The following is a 16,322-nucleotide window of genomic DNA, read 5'->3' on the forward strand; positions in this document are numbered from 1 at the left end:
GTTTAGAATTGCCCGCTGCTTTAAATCAATGCCCCAATCTCAAGACAGCCCGGTATCAAGATTGCAAAGGTGTGGCGAAACCCATCACAGTGATTAAACAAACAACACAGGTTTATCACTTTATTCATCCGCAGTTAACTTGTGTAATGCGGGCGAAAGCGACCTTCCGGATGTGACGTCACGAGGAGGCGGAGCCAGGTGACGTGGGTGAAAGGTTGGGGTCCTTAAGCGGGTAAACCGGAAAGAGAGGGCAGTCGGGGTGTGAATGGAAAGGTGTGGGGCCACGCGGGCGTACGAGCCGAGGGGGCACCGTCGAAGCGGGGGCCAACCCCGGGAACAGTAGGGAGCTACTGGGAGGTGTAAAGCTGCAGATAGAGATAGGCAGTAAGGCTGTGTGTGAGGGGCAGCGGGGTGGCTGCCAAGAGTCGCAGGAGCGACGAGAAGAGGAGACAGCACGGGGCTGTCAGAGCTGCAGCAGGAACAGCCAAGGGAGCTGTGTGAGAGTACAGCAGCGGAGCTGCTGTGGGGCTGCAAGAGCGACAAGAACAGCAGCGGGGCTGCTGATGGTGGCTGGAGTGACATCGGAACCAGCACTGAGAGAATAAGAGAGACAGCCGTGTGGGAACGCAGTACGGACCGAATAAAGGACACTGAGCCAGAGATCGTGGTCAAGTCTTTTATTACACTGGGGTCAGAAGTGAAACGGCATGTCTAAGCAAGTAAAGAAGAAAATTCCCCCGGCGCCAGCATCGGCTTCTTCGTCCGACGACGACGAATTCCCTCCGACCACGGCTTCTGCTGGGGTGGTGGAGGAGAGCCCTGCTGAGGCGAGCACGGGGACGGGCGTGGAAGATGTCGGCGCGATGGCGGGTCCGTCAACAACATCGGACGCTGAGCAAAGATGGCAACAGGTGGCAGAACAACTGGAGACACTCAAGGATGTCCTGGCGCATCTATGTCACCTCGTTACGCCAAGGACGACGATGGAACGAGAAGGTGCTCCACGGACCGCCACGTTGCCTGCCCTGCCGCCGCCATTGGCCACGCGGCAAGGAGACGCCATCTTGCGCGCTCCGCGGCGCCAAACCGCCATCTTGGCCACGCCGCGGGCCGACGCCATTTTGAATTTGCCTCCAGAACAACCATCATTGGAAGACGGCGTAAAGAGGAGTCGGAGTCGCCACCTTACTACAGTTAAGGAATTCTCTATCGGGGGCGATTGGAGCGCTTTCGCCTGCCGATTTTTGGCGGCGGTTCGTTCAGCAAGATGGACCGATGCGGAGGCCTTGGAAGTGTTGCCGACTCTACTGGACGACGAATCTGTTCGATTTTTCCGTTCCATAACGGCCGATAAGAAGAAGACTTTATGTGGAGTTTTTGAGGAAATGGCCGACGCCTATGAGCCACCTGACGACGCGCATCGGCGATTCGCTCAACGACAACGAGCACCCGAAGAATCGCCCGTGGCGTTCAGGGGTGCGGTGTTGGAGCTGGCCATGGCGGCATATCCTGACACGCCACAGGATCTGCTCGAGCCTCTCATATTGGGAAAAATGCTGGAGCTGTCTCGGGATCTGGGGATCCCCATGCCTGTGTGTGGGCATGAGAAGCTCACGTCCCGGGCGGCAGCGAAGTGTCTGGATGCGCAGTTTAATCTCCGTCGCTGGAAGCAAGTGGCGGCATGGACGGGTGGGCCCGTCAAGGAAGGAGGCGCGATGGGGTGGGACCCCACAAGGGCGATCTATGTGCCGGATGAGCGGGGTCCTCGGGAGCTGACGGCCGCCTCCTCTCCATGGTCGGGACGCGGAAGGCCGGGGCCGCGCGCTACGCCATCGGGACGGGGCCGCCGGGATGCAAGACCTGCGCTTCGGCGCAACGAGGCCGATTGCTTCCGCTGCGGCCGTAGGGGCCATTACGCCAAAGATTGCTGGGCCCGCTTCCCGGGTCCGCCGCAGCAGGAGCCCACAACACCGGACAAGCCGACCAAGGAACCTCCGAAACAGGCATGTCGGCATGCACCAGACACTCGGCAAGGCTTTACACCTCACCCACCACCTTTGTTGCGCGATCCTATTGTTGTTGTTAAAGAAAGGCCATCGACGGGGCCTTGTCATTCAGTTACACAGTGGCGCAAATTGGCACGGAGAGTTGTCGCGGCCGCTACGGGTTCGTCCACTGTACCGGGGTCTATACAAGGTGTGGACGTGCGCATTTTGGTCGACTCGGGAGCGTCTGCGACTATTATATCGGATGTCATTTTCCATCTGTTGGGCATTCCGCCGGGGGCTGTGCGTCCGGTTTATGGGTCTTGCGTCGCTGCGAACGGGGGTAGTATGGGTATCGTGGGCCAAGTGGATGCTAAGATATCTATAGGGGATGTGTCGGCTTCGGGCGTTGTGTTAATATCGAGATCTTTGGCGGTTCCTTGCTTACTAGGCACGGATTTTTTGGCTAAGATGCCCATTTTGATTAAAATCAATGAGAATTGTATTGAATTGCCGGGGGGCCGTCGAATCTCGTTTCTGCCGTCGCCCTGGGGGCGACCTGCTTCGGCCGTACAGGTGCAGGCGCTGTCCGTCGCATCTGTGGACATCCCACCTGGTTCACAGATGCTTATACCCTTGCGGTATCGGAAGCCCCTGCCCAATCGGCTAGGAGCGGTAGGGGTCTTGTTGTCACCATCCGCCACGATAACAACAGGATTGGCGTTAGTTGGGGCACAGACCATCGTCCGGCCGGATCAATTACCGGTTTTACAGGTGCTTAATGCGGGGGTGGAAAACATCCGTGTTCCGGCCGGTACGGTTGTGGCACATGCCACTACGGCGTTTGCGACGCACGATTGTCCGCATCGCCGGGGAGTGGTCGCTGGTGTTTCCGAGCCAAGGGGTTCGGATAATCGTTGGATCGCTACCTTATGTGACGAAAATTCTTCCCTGTCCGTGGGGCAACGTGATGCGCTGCGTAAATTGTTGCTGACGTATTCGGATGTGTTCAGCTCCGACGATTTGGATTTGGGACGCACATCGTTGCTTTCCCATCACATTGAGACGGGCGACGCTGCCCCTATTCGGTTAAATTCGCATCGGATGAGTCCAGCGGAGCGAGAACACGTTCGGGGGGCGGTGGAAGACATGTTGGCTGCGGACATTATATCGCCATCTAACAGCCCATGGGGCGCTCCTGTGGTCTTGGTTAAGAAAAAGGATGGCAACTTGCGATTTTGTGTTGATTTCCGGAAATTGAATAAGATATCGGTGGCAGATGCGTACCCCCTGCCGCGTATGGACGACTCCCTTGACGCATTGTCGGGGGCTAAGTTCTTTTCCACACTGGACCTCTCTTCGGGATTTTGGCAGCTTCCCCTTGACGAGTCCTCACGGGAGAAAACCGCATTCCGTACGCCGCAGGGGTTATTTCAATTCAACTGCCTCCCGATGGGATTGAATGCGGCCCCTGCTACGTTTCAAAGGTTGATGGAGCTCGTTTTGACGGGGTTGCAGTGGGAGACGTGTCTTATATATTTGGACGATATTATTGTGTTCAGCCGCACATTCGAGGAACATTTAACGCGGCTGGAGACAGTGTTCACGAGGATGCGCTCTGCCAATTTGAAATTCAAACCAAAGAAATGCCACCTACTGCAACGGTCCGTCCGTTATTTGGGGCACATTGTGAGTGCAGAGGGGGTGTCCACGGATCCGGAAAAGACGGCGTGCGTCCGGGATTGGCCGACTCCGGCCTCCGTGGGGGATGTTCGGCGGTTTTTGGGATTTGCCTCGTATTACCGAAGATTTGTGCCGGGGTTTGCGACGATTGCGAGGCCCTTGCATCTCCTTACGGGTAAAGGACGGAAATTTGTTTGGGGAGAGCCGGAAGAGGCGGCCTTTCGGAGTCTGCGTGATCTATTGGCTACGGCCCCGACATTGGATTATCCCGATTTTGATCGCCCTTTCATTCTTGATACGGACGCGAGTGACACAGGTATTGGGGCGGTATTATCACAGTCTAAAGGGGGCGTAGAGCGCGTCGTGGCGTATGGTAGCCGAGTCTTGTCGCCTGCGGAAACACGCTACTGTGTCACTCGTAGAGAACTTTTGGCGGTTGTTTTTTTCCTACGCCAATTTCGACCGTACCTTTACGGTCGTTCGTTTATTGTGCGTACGGATCATGCGGCCTTGCAATATGCACTCAAAATGGACCAGCCATCGGGTCAGTGGGCACGTTGGTTGGACACGCTGCAGGAATTTTCCTTCCAAATTCAACATCGGAAGGGAGTGCGCCATGCGAACGCTGACGCACTTTCCAGATTACCAGGGCGCGCCCCTTGTAAATGTGCGTCGGGGACGCATAGGTGTTCGCCGATTCTGAACCCCCCTCAGCCGCTTACGTTGGCCGTCGGGAAGTCGGATACTCCGATGGAACCGGGACCGACTGATGGGGTTTTGAATCTGCCGCGGTCTGTCTGGATTCGGGAACAGATGATGGACGAGTCGTTGTTGTCCATGCGGAAGCGGTCTATGAGGGACAATGGGAGTCCGAGTTCGGCTGTGGGGCCGCGAACCGCTCTCCGAGATGGTCTGCTTATGTGGCAAGAAAGGTTCCAGGAAAGCTGGCGTGTGGTGGTACCAACGTCCTTGCGATTTGAGTTGATTAGAACTCTCCATTGTGACACACTATTGCATTTAGGGGTGCAGAAGACTTTGTTGACGTTACAACGTCATTATTTTTGGCACGGCATGGCGACAGATGTCGTAGGGCACGTGCGCGCGTGCCCTGAATGCGCCCGGCGTAAGCCGCCTAAACATCCTTACGTGCCGCCTCTCCAGTCGATTCAGGTGTCTCGAGTCAATGAATTGGTGGCACTGGACATATTGGGACCCTTCCCACCATCGGCGAGGGGAAATAAATATTTGCTGGTAGGGGTTGAGTATCTCTCCCGTTGGCCGATGGCCTGGCCGTTGCCCAATCAGTCGGCCGCGGCCATCACCGACGCCTTTTTGTTTGGGTACATTATGGACAAGGGGGCGCCTGAGAGACTCCTCACGGACCAGGGCCGAAATTTCTCTTCTAAATTATTGGCTGAAGTGTGCGCAGGCCTTGGGTCTAAGAAAATACGGACATCTCCATACCATCCGCAGACGGATGGTATGGTTGAGCGGCTGAACAGGACATTGTCTGCCATGCTTTGCCATACTGTGAGTGAACAGCAATCAGATTGGGATCTGCACATCCCCGGAGTGCTTTCGGCGTACAGGATGACGCCCCATGCGGCTACAGGGTATTCGCCGTTTTACCTTATGTATGGTCGGGAAAACGTGCCTCCGGTGGATGTGCAATTGGGTACTGGGGTGAAGGGACCTCGTAAGCCACTCCCTGAATACATTCAGGACACGGTTCGCCGGGTTACGGAGGCGCGGGAAAACGCCCGCGTGGCTACGGCCAAAGCCCAGGCCCGGAACGAGCGGTATGCTCGGCGGTCTGAGGGGGAGTGCCCCTGGAAGGTGGGAGACCTGGCCTGGCTCCATTGCCCGCAGGTGCGGCCGGGGACCTCTCCTAAATTGCACAAACCTTGGCATGGTCCTGTGCGCCTCATTGAGGTTCCCAATCCACAGTCGGCGCGCGTTCAGATTGGGTCTCGCCGTTGGTTTGTTCATACGTCGCGGTTAAAACCATATGTTGCTCCCCTACGTGATGCGTCATCTCCCAATGTTGCCTTGCCGGGGTCTGTTGCTGCTGACTCTGACTCTTCCCCGCCTGCGTCCATTGATCTTGCTAGAGCGCCTGTCGTACCTGTTCCAGACAGGCCGACCGTGACACCGCGGGGGAGGAGTGGGCCTGTTCGGAGGGCGCCTGCCAGGGCTGCGGGACCTTCAAGCCCGGCGACCCTTCCGACCCCGCTGCAGGCGCATTCGCGGAATACGACCAAGACTGATTCGTCAGGGACACGAGACGTCGGTGGACTTCCAATCGCAGCAGGGGAATTACCCCCTGTCATTCCTCGTGTTCCATCGCGTCCCCGTTCTACAAGTGGGCCGCCGACCGTCTGGGACGGGCCGGCGACCCGCACTCGTTCCAAATCGCTTACGTTTCGTTGATTGTATGTTGTTATTGTTCTTGTTCTTGCCGTCGTATTTATCGCATGCTTTCGTACGTTCGTCGATGTTACTTGTGTTGTTGTTCTTGTTGTTATATTGCATGCTTAGTGTCCTTTAAGGGGGAAGGTCGGTTCACCGCATTACGCTTTGGTATTGTTCAGCCGAGGTCGGCTGGGTTTTTTCTATGGGGGAGGGTGGTGTAATGCGGGCGAAAGCGACCTTCCGGATGTGACGTCACGAGGAGGCGGAGCCAGGTGACGTGGGTGAAAGGTTGGGGTCCTTAAGCGGGTAAACCGGAAAGAGAGGGCAGTCGGGGTGTGAATGGAAAGGTGTGGGGCCACGCGGGCGTACGAGCCGAGGGGGCACCGTCGAAGCGGGGGCCAACCCCGGGAACAGTAGGGAGCTACTGGGAGGTGTAAAGCTGCAGATAGAGATAGGCAGTAAGGCTGTGTGTGAGGGGCAGCGGGGTGGCTGCCAAGAGTCGCAGGAGCGACGAGAAGAGGAGACAGCACGGGGCTGTCAGAGCTGCAGCAGGAACAGCCAAGGGAGCTGTGTGAGAGTACAGCAGCGGAGCTGCTGTGGGGCTGCAAGAGCGACAAGAACAGCAGCGGGGCTGCTGATGGTGGCTGGAGTGACATCGGAACCAGCACTGAGAGAATAAGAGAGACAGCCGTGTGGGAACGCAGTACGGACCGAATAAAGGACACTGAGCCAGAGATCGTGGTCAAGTCTTTTATTACACTGGGGTCAGAAGTGAAACGGCATGTCTAAGCAAGTAAAGAAGAAAATTCCCCCGGCGCCAGCATCGGCTTCTTCGTCCGACGACGACGAATTCCCTCCGACCACGGCTTCTGCTGGGGTGGTGGAGGAGAGCCCTGCTGAGGCGAGCACGGGGACGGGCGTGGAAGATGTCGGCGCGATGGCGGGTCCGTCAACAACATCGGACGCTGAGCAAAGATGGCAACAGGTGGCAGAACAACTGGAGACACTCAAGGATGTCCTGGCGCATCTATGTCACCTCGTTACGCCAAGGACGACGATGGAACGAGAAGGTGCTCCACGGACCGCCACGTTGCCTGCCCTGCCGCCGCCATTGGCCACGCGGCAAGAAGACGCCATCTTGCGCGCTCCGCGGCGCCAAACCGCCATCTTGGCCACGCCGCGGGCCGACGCCATTTTGAATTTGCCTCCAGAACAACCATCATTGGAAGACGGCGTAAAGAGGAGTCGGAGTCGCCACCTTACTACAGTTAAGGAATTCTCTATCGGGGGCGATTGGAGCGCTTTCGCCTGCCGATTTTTGGCGGCGGTTCGTTCAGCAAGATGGACCGATGCGGAGGCCTTGGAAGTGTTGCCGACTCTACTGGACGACGAATCTGTTCGATTTTTCCGTTCCATAACGGCCGATAAGAAGAAGACTTTATGTGGAGTTTTTGAGGAAATGGCCGACGCCTATGAGCCACCTGACGACGCGCATCGGCGATTCGCTCAACGACAACGAGCACCCGAAGAATCGCCCGTGGCGTTCAGGGGTGCGGTGTTGGAGCTGGCCATGGCGGCATATCCTGACACGCCACAGGATCTGCTCGAGCCTCTCATATTGGGAAAAATGCTGGAGCTGTCTCGGGATCTGGGGATCCCCATGCCTGTGTGTGGGCATGAGAAGCTCACGTCCCGGGCGGCAGCGAAGTGTCTGGATGCGCAGTTTAATCTCCGTCGCTGGAAGCAAGTGGCGGCATGGACGGGTGGGCCCGTCAAGGAAGGAGGCGCGATGGGGTGGGACCCCACAAGGGCGATCTATGTGCCGGATGAGCGGGGTCCTCGGGAGCTGACGGCCGCCTCCTCTCCATGGTCGGGACGCGGAAGGCCGGGGCCGCGCGCTACGCCATCGGGACGGGGCCGCCGGGATGCAAGACCTGCGCTTCGGCGCAACGAGGCCGATTGCTTCCGCTGCGGCCGTAGGGGCCATTACGCCAAAGATTGCTGGGCCCGCTTCCCGGGTCCGCCGCAGCAGGAGCCCACAACACCGGACAAGCCGACCAAGGAACCTCCGAAACAGGCATGTCGGCATGCACCAGACACTCGGCAAGGCTTTACACCTCACCCACCACCTTTGTTGCGCGATCCTATTGTTGTTGTTAAAGAAAGGCCATCGACGGGGCCTTGTCATTCAGTTACGCAGTGGCGCAAATTGGCACGGAGAGTTGTCGCGGCCGCTACGGGTTCGTCCACTGTACCGGGGTCTATACAAGGTGTGGACGTGCGCATTTTGGTCGACTCGGGAGCGTCTGCGACTATTATATCGGATGTCATTTTCCATCTGTTGGGCATTCCGCCGGGGGCTGTGCGTCCGGTTTATGGGTCTTGCGTCGCTGCGAACGGGGGTAGTATGGGTATCGTGGGCCAGGTGGATGCTAAGATATCTATAGGGGATGTGTCGGCTTCGGGCGTTGTGTTAATATCGAGATCTTTGGCGGTTCCTTGCTTACTAGGCACGGATTTTTTGGCTAAGATGCCCATTTTGATTAAAATCAATGAGAATTGTATTGAATTGCCGGGGGGCCGTCGAATCTCGTTTCTGCCGTCGCCCTGGGGGCGACCTGCTTCGGCCGTACAGGTGCAGGCGCTGTCCGTCGCATCTGTGGACATCCCACCTGGTTCACAGATGCTTATACCCTTGCGGTATCGGAAGCCCCTGCCCAATCGGCTAGGAGCGGTAGGGGTCTTGTTGTCACCATCCGCCACGATAACAACAGGATTGGCGTTAGTTGGGGCACAGACCATCGTCCGGCCGGATCAATTACCGGTTTTACAGGTGCTTAATGCGGGGGTGGAAAACATCCGTGTTCCGGCCGGTACGGTTGTGGCACATGCCACTACGGCGTTTGCGACGCACGATTGTCCGCATCGCCGGGGAGTGGTCGCTGGTGTTTCCGAGCCAAGGGGTTCGGATAATCGTTGGATCGCTACCTTATGTGACGAAAATTCTTCCCTGTCCGTGGGGCAACGTGATGCGCTGCGTAAATTGTTGCTGACGTATTCGGATGTGTTCAGCTCCGACGATTTGGATTTGGGACGCACATCGTTGCTTTCCCATCACATTGAGACGGGCGACGCTGCCCCTATTCGGTTAAATTCGCATCGGATGAGTCCAGCGGAGCGAGAACACGTTCGGGGGGCGGTGGAAGACATGTTGGCTGCGGACATTATATCGCCATCTAACAGCCCATGGGGCGCTCCTGTGGTCTTGGTTTAGAAAAAGGATGGCAACTTGCGATTTTGTGTTGATTTCCGGAAATTGAATAAGATATCGGTGGCAGATGCGTACCCCCTGCCGCGTATGGACGACTCCCTTGACGCATTGTCGGGGGCTAAGTTCTTTTCCACACTGGACCTCTCTTCGGGATTTTGGCAGCTTCCCCTTGACGAGTCCTCACGGGAGAAAACCGCATTCCGTACGCCGCAGGGGTTATTTCAATTCAACTGCCTCCCGATGGGATTGAATGCGGCCCCTGCTACGTTTCAAAGGTTGATGGAGCTCGTTTTGACGGGGTTGCAGTGGGAGACGTGTCTTATATATTTGGACGATATTATTGTGTTCAGCCGCACATTCGAGGAACATTTAACGCGGCTGGAGACAGTGTTCACGAGGATGCGCTCTGCCAATTTGAAATTCAAACCAAAGAAATGCCACCTACTGCAACGGTCCGTCCGTTATTTGGGGCACATTGTGAGTGCAGAGGGGGTGTCCACGGATCCGGAAAAGACGGCGTGCGTCCGGGATTGGCCGACTCCGGCCTCCGTGGGGGATGTTCGGCGGTTTTTGGGATTTGCCTCGTATTACCGAAGATTTGTGCCGGGGTTTGCGACGATTGCGAGGCCCTTGCATCTCCTTACGGGTAAAGGACGGAAATTTGTTTGGGGAGAGCCGGAAGAGGCGGCCTTTCGGAGTCTGCGTGATCTATTGGCTACGGCCCCGACATTGGATTATCCCGATTTTGATCGCCCTTTCATTCTTGATACGGACGCGAGTGACACAGGTATTGGGGCGGTATTATCACAGTCTAAAGGGGGCGTAGAGCGCGTCGTGGCGTATGGTAGCCGAGTCTTGTCGCCTGCGGAAACACGCTACTGTGTCACTCGTAGAGAACTTTTGGCGGTTGTTTTTTTCCTACGCCAATTTCGACCGTACCTTTACGGTCGTTCGTTTATTGTGCGTACGGATCATGCGGCCTTGCAATATGCACTCAAAATGGACCAGCCATCGGGTCAGTGGGCACGTTGGTTGGACACGCTGCAGGAATTTTCCTTCCAAATTCAACATCGGAAGGGAGTGCGCCATGCGAACGCTGACGCACTTTCCAGATTACCAGGGCGCGCCCCTTGTAAATGTGCGTCGGGGACGCATAGGTGTTCGCCGATTCTGAACCCCCCTCAGCCGCTTACGTTGGCCGTCGGGAAGTCGGATACTCCGATGGAACCGGGACCGACTGATGGGGTTTTGAATCTGCCGCGGTCTGTCTGGATTCGGGAACAGATGATGGACGAGTCGTTGTTGTCCATGCGGAAGCGGTCTATGAGGGACAATGGGAGTCCGAGTTCGGCTGTGGGGCCGCGAACCGCTCTCCGAGATGGTCTGCTTATGTGGCAAGAAAGGTTCCAGGAAAGCTGGCGTGTGGTGGTACCAACGTCCTTGCGATTTGAGTTGATTAGAACTCTCCATTGTGACACACTATTGCATTTAGGGGTGCAGAAGACTTTGTTGACGTTACAACGTCATTATTTTTGGCACGGCATGGCGACAGATGTCGTAGGGCACGTGCGCGCGTGCCCTGAATGCGCCCGGTGTAAGCCGCCTAAACATCCTTACGTGCCGCCTCTCCAGTCGATTCAGGTGTCTCGAGTCAATGAATTGGTGGCACTGGACATATTGGGACCCTTCCCACCATCGGCGAGGGGAAATAAATATTTGCTGGTAGGGGTTGAGTATCTCTCCCGTTGGCCGATGGCCTGGCCGTTGCCCAATCAGTCGGCCGCGGCCATCACCGACGCCTTTTTGTTTGGGTACATTATGGACAAGGGGGCGCCTGAGAGACTCCTCACGGACCAGGGCCGAAATTTCTCTTCTAAATTATTGGCTGAAGTGTGCGCAGGCCTTGGGTCTAAGAAAATACGGACATCTCCATACCATCCGCAGACGGATGGTATGGTTGAGCGGCTGAACAGGACATTGTCTGCCATGCTTTGCCATACTGTGAGTGAACAGCAATCAGATTGGGATCTGCACATCCCCGGAGTGCTTTCGGCGTACAGGATGACGCCCCATGCGGCTACAGGGTATTCGCCGTTTTACCTTATGTATGGTCGGGAAAACGTGCCTCCGGTGGATGTGCAATTGGGTACTGGGGTGAAGGGACCTCGTAAGCCACTCCCTGAATACATTCAGGACACGGTTCGCCGGGTTACGGAGGCGCGGGAAAACGCCCGCGTGGCTACGGCCAAAGCCCAGGCCCGGAACGAGCGGTATGCTCGGCGGTCTGAGGGGGAGTGCCCCTGGAAGGTGGGAGACCTGGCCTGGCTCCATTGCCCGCAGGTGCGGCCGGGGACCTCTCCTAAATTGCACAAACCTTGGCATGGTCCTGTGCGCCTCATTGAGGTTCCCAATCCACAGTCGGCGCGCGTTCAGATTGGGTCTCGCCGTTGGTTTGTTCATACGTCGCGGTTAAAACCATATGTTGCTCCCCTACGTGATGCGTCATCTCCCAATGTTGCCTTGCCGGGGTCTGTTGCTGCTGACTCTGACTCTTCCCCGCCTGCGTCCATTGATCTTGCTAGAGCGCCTGTCGTACCTGTTCCAGACAGGCCGACCGTGACACCGCGGGGGAGGAGTGGGCCTGTTCGGAGGGCGCCTGCCAGGGCTGCGGGACCTTCAAGCCCGGCGACCCTTCCGACCCCGCTGCAGGCGCATTCGCGGAATACGACCAAGACTGATTCGTCAGGGACACGAGACGTCGGTGGACTTCCAATCGCAGCAGGGGAATTACCCCCTGTCATTCCTCGTGTTCCATCGCGTCCCCGTTCTACAAGTGGGCCGCCGACCGTCCGGGACGGGCCGGCGACCCGCACTCGTTCCAAATCGCTTACGTTTCGTTGATTGTATGTTGTTATTGTTCTTGTTCTTGCCGTCGTATTTATCGCATGCTTTCGTACGTTCGTCGATGTTACTTGTGTTGTTGTTCTTGTTGTTATATTGCATGCTTAGTGTCCTTTAAGGGGGAAGGTCGGTTCACCGCATTACGCTTTGGTATTGTTCAGCCGAGGTCGGCTGGGTTTTTTCTATGGGGGAGGGTGGTGTAATGCGGGCGAAAGCGACCTTCCGGATGTGACGTCACGAGGAGGCGGAGCCAGGTGACGTGGGTGAAAGGTTGGGGTCCTTAAGCGGGTAAACCGGAAAGAGAGGGCAGTCGGGGTGTGAATGGAAAGGTGTGGGGCCACGCGGGCGTACGAGCCGAGGGGGCACCGTCGAAGCGGGGGCCAACCCCGGGAACAGTAGGGAGCTACTGGGAGGTGTAAAGCTGCAGATAGAGATAGGCAGTAAGGCTGTGTGTGAGGGGCAGCGGGGTGGCTGCCAAGAGTCGCAGGAGCGACGAGAAGAGGAGACAGCACGGGGCTGTCAGAGCTGCAGCAGGAACAGCCAAGGGAGCTGTGTGAGAGTACAGCAGCGGAGCTGCTGTGGGGCTGCAAGAGCGACAAGAACAGCAGCGGGGCTGCTGATGGTGGCTGGAGTGACATCGGAACCAGCACTGAGAGAATAAGAGAGACAGCCGTGTGGGAACGCAGTACGGACCGAATAAAGGACACTGAGCCAGAGATCGTGGTCAAGTCTTTTATTACACTTGCACAAGAAATAAAGAAACGGGACACGCACGTCCACCAGGTGTGCAGTTTTGTGCGCGACCGCAATACGTGAAAAATTATCTAAACAGCAGCAGCAGCACCGATTGCACGGCGACGTGGGTGCCACGGCGCGACACTAACCCCGCTGCATTTGTTCACGGCTGACAGAGACCCTGAAGGCAATTACCCGTATGAGTTGTGGCAAATGAACGGTGGTGGGTATAGTGGGGGGGGGGGGGGAGAAGTAGTGGGGGGGGAAGGGGGTACACGTGCCATCACAGCTCATCTCGATAATGCCCATCAGCCGCTCAGTGCCGTGCCGCCGTGTCCCCACAGCCTGCCCCTGCGCTTCTGGGTGAACATCCTGAAGAACCCGCAGTTCGTGTTCGACTTGGAGAAGACCACGCACATGGACGCCTGCCTGAGCGTCATCGCGCAGGCCTTCATCGACGCCTGCTCCCTCTCGTCGCTCACCCTTGGCAAGGCAAGCGGCTGGGCGAACACATGGGCGGGCGGGCGGGCAGGTTGGCTTTTGAGTGCGGAGGAATGTTCATTCTGGTTCAAAAATATTAATAAAATACGATGTCCTTTATTGATGGCCCATGGCCAAGGATAATAACAAAGCGGCAGGCAGGGAATGGAACGTGTCAGACAGGACGTCTTACCGAGGAGATGGAGTGATGGAATCAGCTCATGTGCAGGTGTTGGGCGGATTTACCACATCGCAGGATTGTCAGGGATAGCGATGGCCTTAGGAGGCTCTCACCCAGCAGTGGAAATAGGCAGACAACTTGTCTCCTTCACACATCTGTCTCTCCACGTAACAAATAAAAGACTTCTACACATTCCATCAGCTGTGCGCCCTTCTGGGAGTGCGTAATGTCAGCAGTGCTGATTCAAGACAAGCAAATTGGATCCAGAAGTGGAATGGCCATGGCTGATGATGATGATGGCGATAATGATACCTCCCCTTTAGCTTATAACAGAGCATTATGAAATCAAGGTCAGAGTGTGCCAACCACTTTGCCACCGTTCCTCCCCCTCTACGGCGTGTGACATTTATGAAATTCTCTCCCAATTCACCGCACCGATTCGCAATTATTACGCACATTGCAGCGACTTCAATCGTGTCTGTAAATCCACGCGCCGGCAGTTTCAGCTCGACCCAAGCGCGGCTGATACGCGGAAGTCACAAATCAGGCCTCGTGGGGGTGGTGGTGGTGGTGATGGTGGAACCACAGGGCTGCCGCATCACGGCTCGCGTCCCCGCGGGGCTCTGCGGAGCAACGGGCGCTGGAAGGAAGCGTGCGCTTGAATCACGGCCACAGGAAGTCTGGATTAATCAGCCGAGGGAAACGCGGACGGCCAGACGGACTTCTGTTTTGTTTTTGCTTTGTTTGTCCGGCGTCTTCGTGTGCCACTTTAGGCACGCGACGGGGGCCACATTTAGGCGTTTTGTTTTCGGTTTTTTTTCGCTCACCTAGTGGCAGCAGCGGTGGCAGCGTGGGAATGTTTTCCAAGAAAATTCCTGCGGGGATCACTTTGGAATAAAATGAATGTTTTGTATATTTATATTCTTAGGTTTTTTCGGTAAAGTCACGTAGGTAAAACATCAAAATTAATGAAAATAAAATAAAATAAAACAAAAATCACGACGTTTCGGAGGCAACACAAGTCTCCGTCATCAGGTGGGACCGTCACAGCCCCCCCCCCCGCTACCCACCACGTTTTTTTCCCCTTCATCGTTAAATTGCAACAACAAAAAAGTCGATGTATAACAATTCTGGATCTGAAACACTACCCAATTGTTGGATGAGGTCAATGGAAATGGCTCTGCCGTCTGAGATAGCGTCCCTCCCCATGTGTGTGTGTCTGTGTCCATTGAGTTTGTGATTCTGCATCTATTAATAACCTGGAGTTGTGAAACACAGCATTAACACGGCGCATTTCCTAGAAATCTACTTCAAAGTGTAGCAGCCTCATTAGCACTCACATTGAACATGCTGCTCCCCCGTCGTTTATCTTACAACCTGTACAATATAATTTCAGTTGTTTACAGACATGCATTTCTACATTACGTTGCATTATAATCTATGACAATGAATGTGGATCGGAGCCAGTGCCTAAATGTCACAGCATCTCAAGATGCTGTGCAGATGCACAGGGAAGGAGGGACAGAGACATTTTTATTTATTTTTATTTTTTGGCGAGTGGTAGAATTTCACAGCCCATGGAGGGCTTATCGCAGGGTGCATCCATGGCGATTTGTTCGTCGGAATTTCACTTGAGGGCCGGGCCTCGTGGTCCAAAAAATGTTTCCACACACAAACAAAAAATAACTACTGAATTGGAATAACCGATGGCAACATCGCCCCCTGATAACGGACGACATTATTCGTATAACTCGATTGATAATACGCGTGACCAATCCTCGCCCCCTCATGACAGACTCATGCCCATTGGCAGGCCAGTGCGAAATGGCATTGTGCTGCACAAAGACAGCTACAACTGGGGGTGCCCCCGGCTAAACTAGAGGATAAAAACACACTCGAGTTGGCAATTGTAATGACGGGAATTAGATGCAAGGCGCTGCGGGATTTAAGCACCCATTTAAGCACCCATTTAAGCGCCCATTAAATTGTGCCAGATGTTAATTCCCTCGCCTGGTATGCAGGAGGTCGTGGGTTCGATCCCCACCCTGGTGTCTGTATATTTGGAGTTTGCATGGCTCTCTTCCCGTGGTCGTGTGGATTTTTCTCCGGGTCCTCTGTTTTTTTCTCCGCATTTAGAAACACGCGTTTAGAGTATTTGACTGCTATACATTTCCACCTGATAAGCCACTTCGTTGAGCTATCATTTTGTGGCCAGGTTGCTTCTAAAACAAACCAAAAAGCCACATAGCTCAGTGGGCCTTACCTGGTAAGGTAAAAAAAAAATTATTGATTTTTTTTAGTAAACACAAAACCTTAATCTTATCCCTCAAGCTGAGAATGTGCCCAGGGCACGGAAGCAGGTGCGTCGGCGTTGTCTATCAGCGCGAGTGGACGAACGGTGCGACCGTCCTCAGCTGCAACTCAATAACGCGCGGGCGCGGCAGGCCCCGCCGGAACCACGGCCCTGCCGCCCCCTCTGACGCCCCCTCTCCCACTCGTAATCTTTCGGTCACAGTTCCTATGATCACTGTGTCATTGCTTTTATGGCTTTATTTTGGTGATTTTCGAAAGTTTTTTGGTTCGGCCATGTTTGTTTGTTGTTGAGTTAGACTGATGGCCTTAATCTAAGTTGTCTTGTGGTTGTTGTTGTTGTTTGACTTGCATCCCACTGGGA

General features: G+C 55.5%; 1 protein-coding gene across 2 annotated transcripts in view; it reads left to right on the forward strand.

Annotated features, from left to right (window-relative positions):
* The window catches only part of PLXND1 (plexin D1), a 108,710-nt gene that overhangs the window by 81,088 nt on the left and 11,300 nt on the right, over nt 1-16,322 (forward strand). For both annotated transcript variants that reach the window (XM_078610662.1, XM_078610663.1), the window contains exon 33: nt 13,332-13,479. In XM_078610662.1, the coding sequence (XP_078466788.1) occupies nt 13,332-13,479 (148 nt within the window). The remainder of the gene's footprint in view (nt 1-13,331; nt 13,480-16,322) is intronic.

This window comes from Lampetra planeri, chromosome 34, assembly GCF_965212315.1.
Source record: "Lampetra planeri chromosome 34, kcLamPlan1.2.h2, whole genome shotgun sequence".
Lineage (NCBI taxonomy): Eukaryota > Metazoa > Chordata > Hyperoartia > Petromyzontiformes > Petromyzontidae > Lampetra > Lampetra planeri.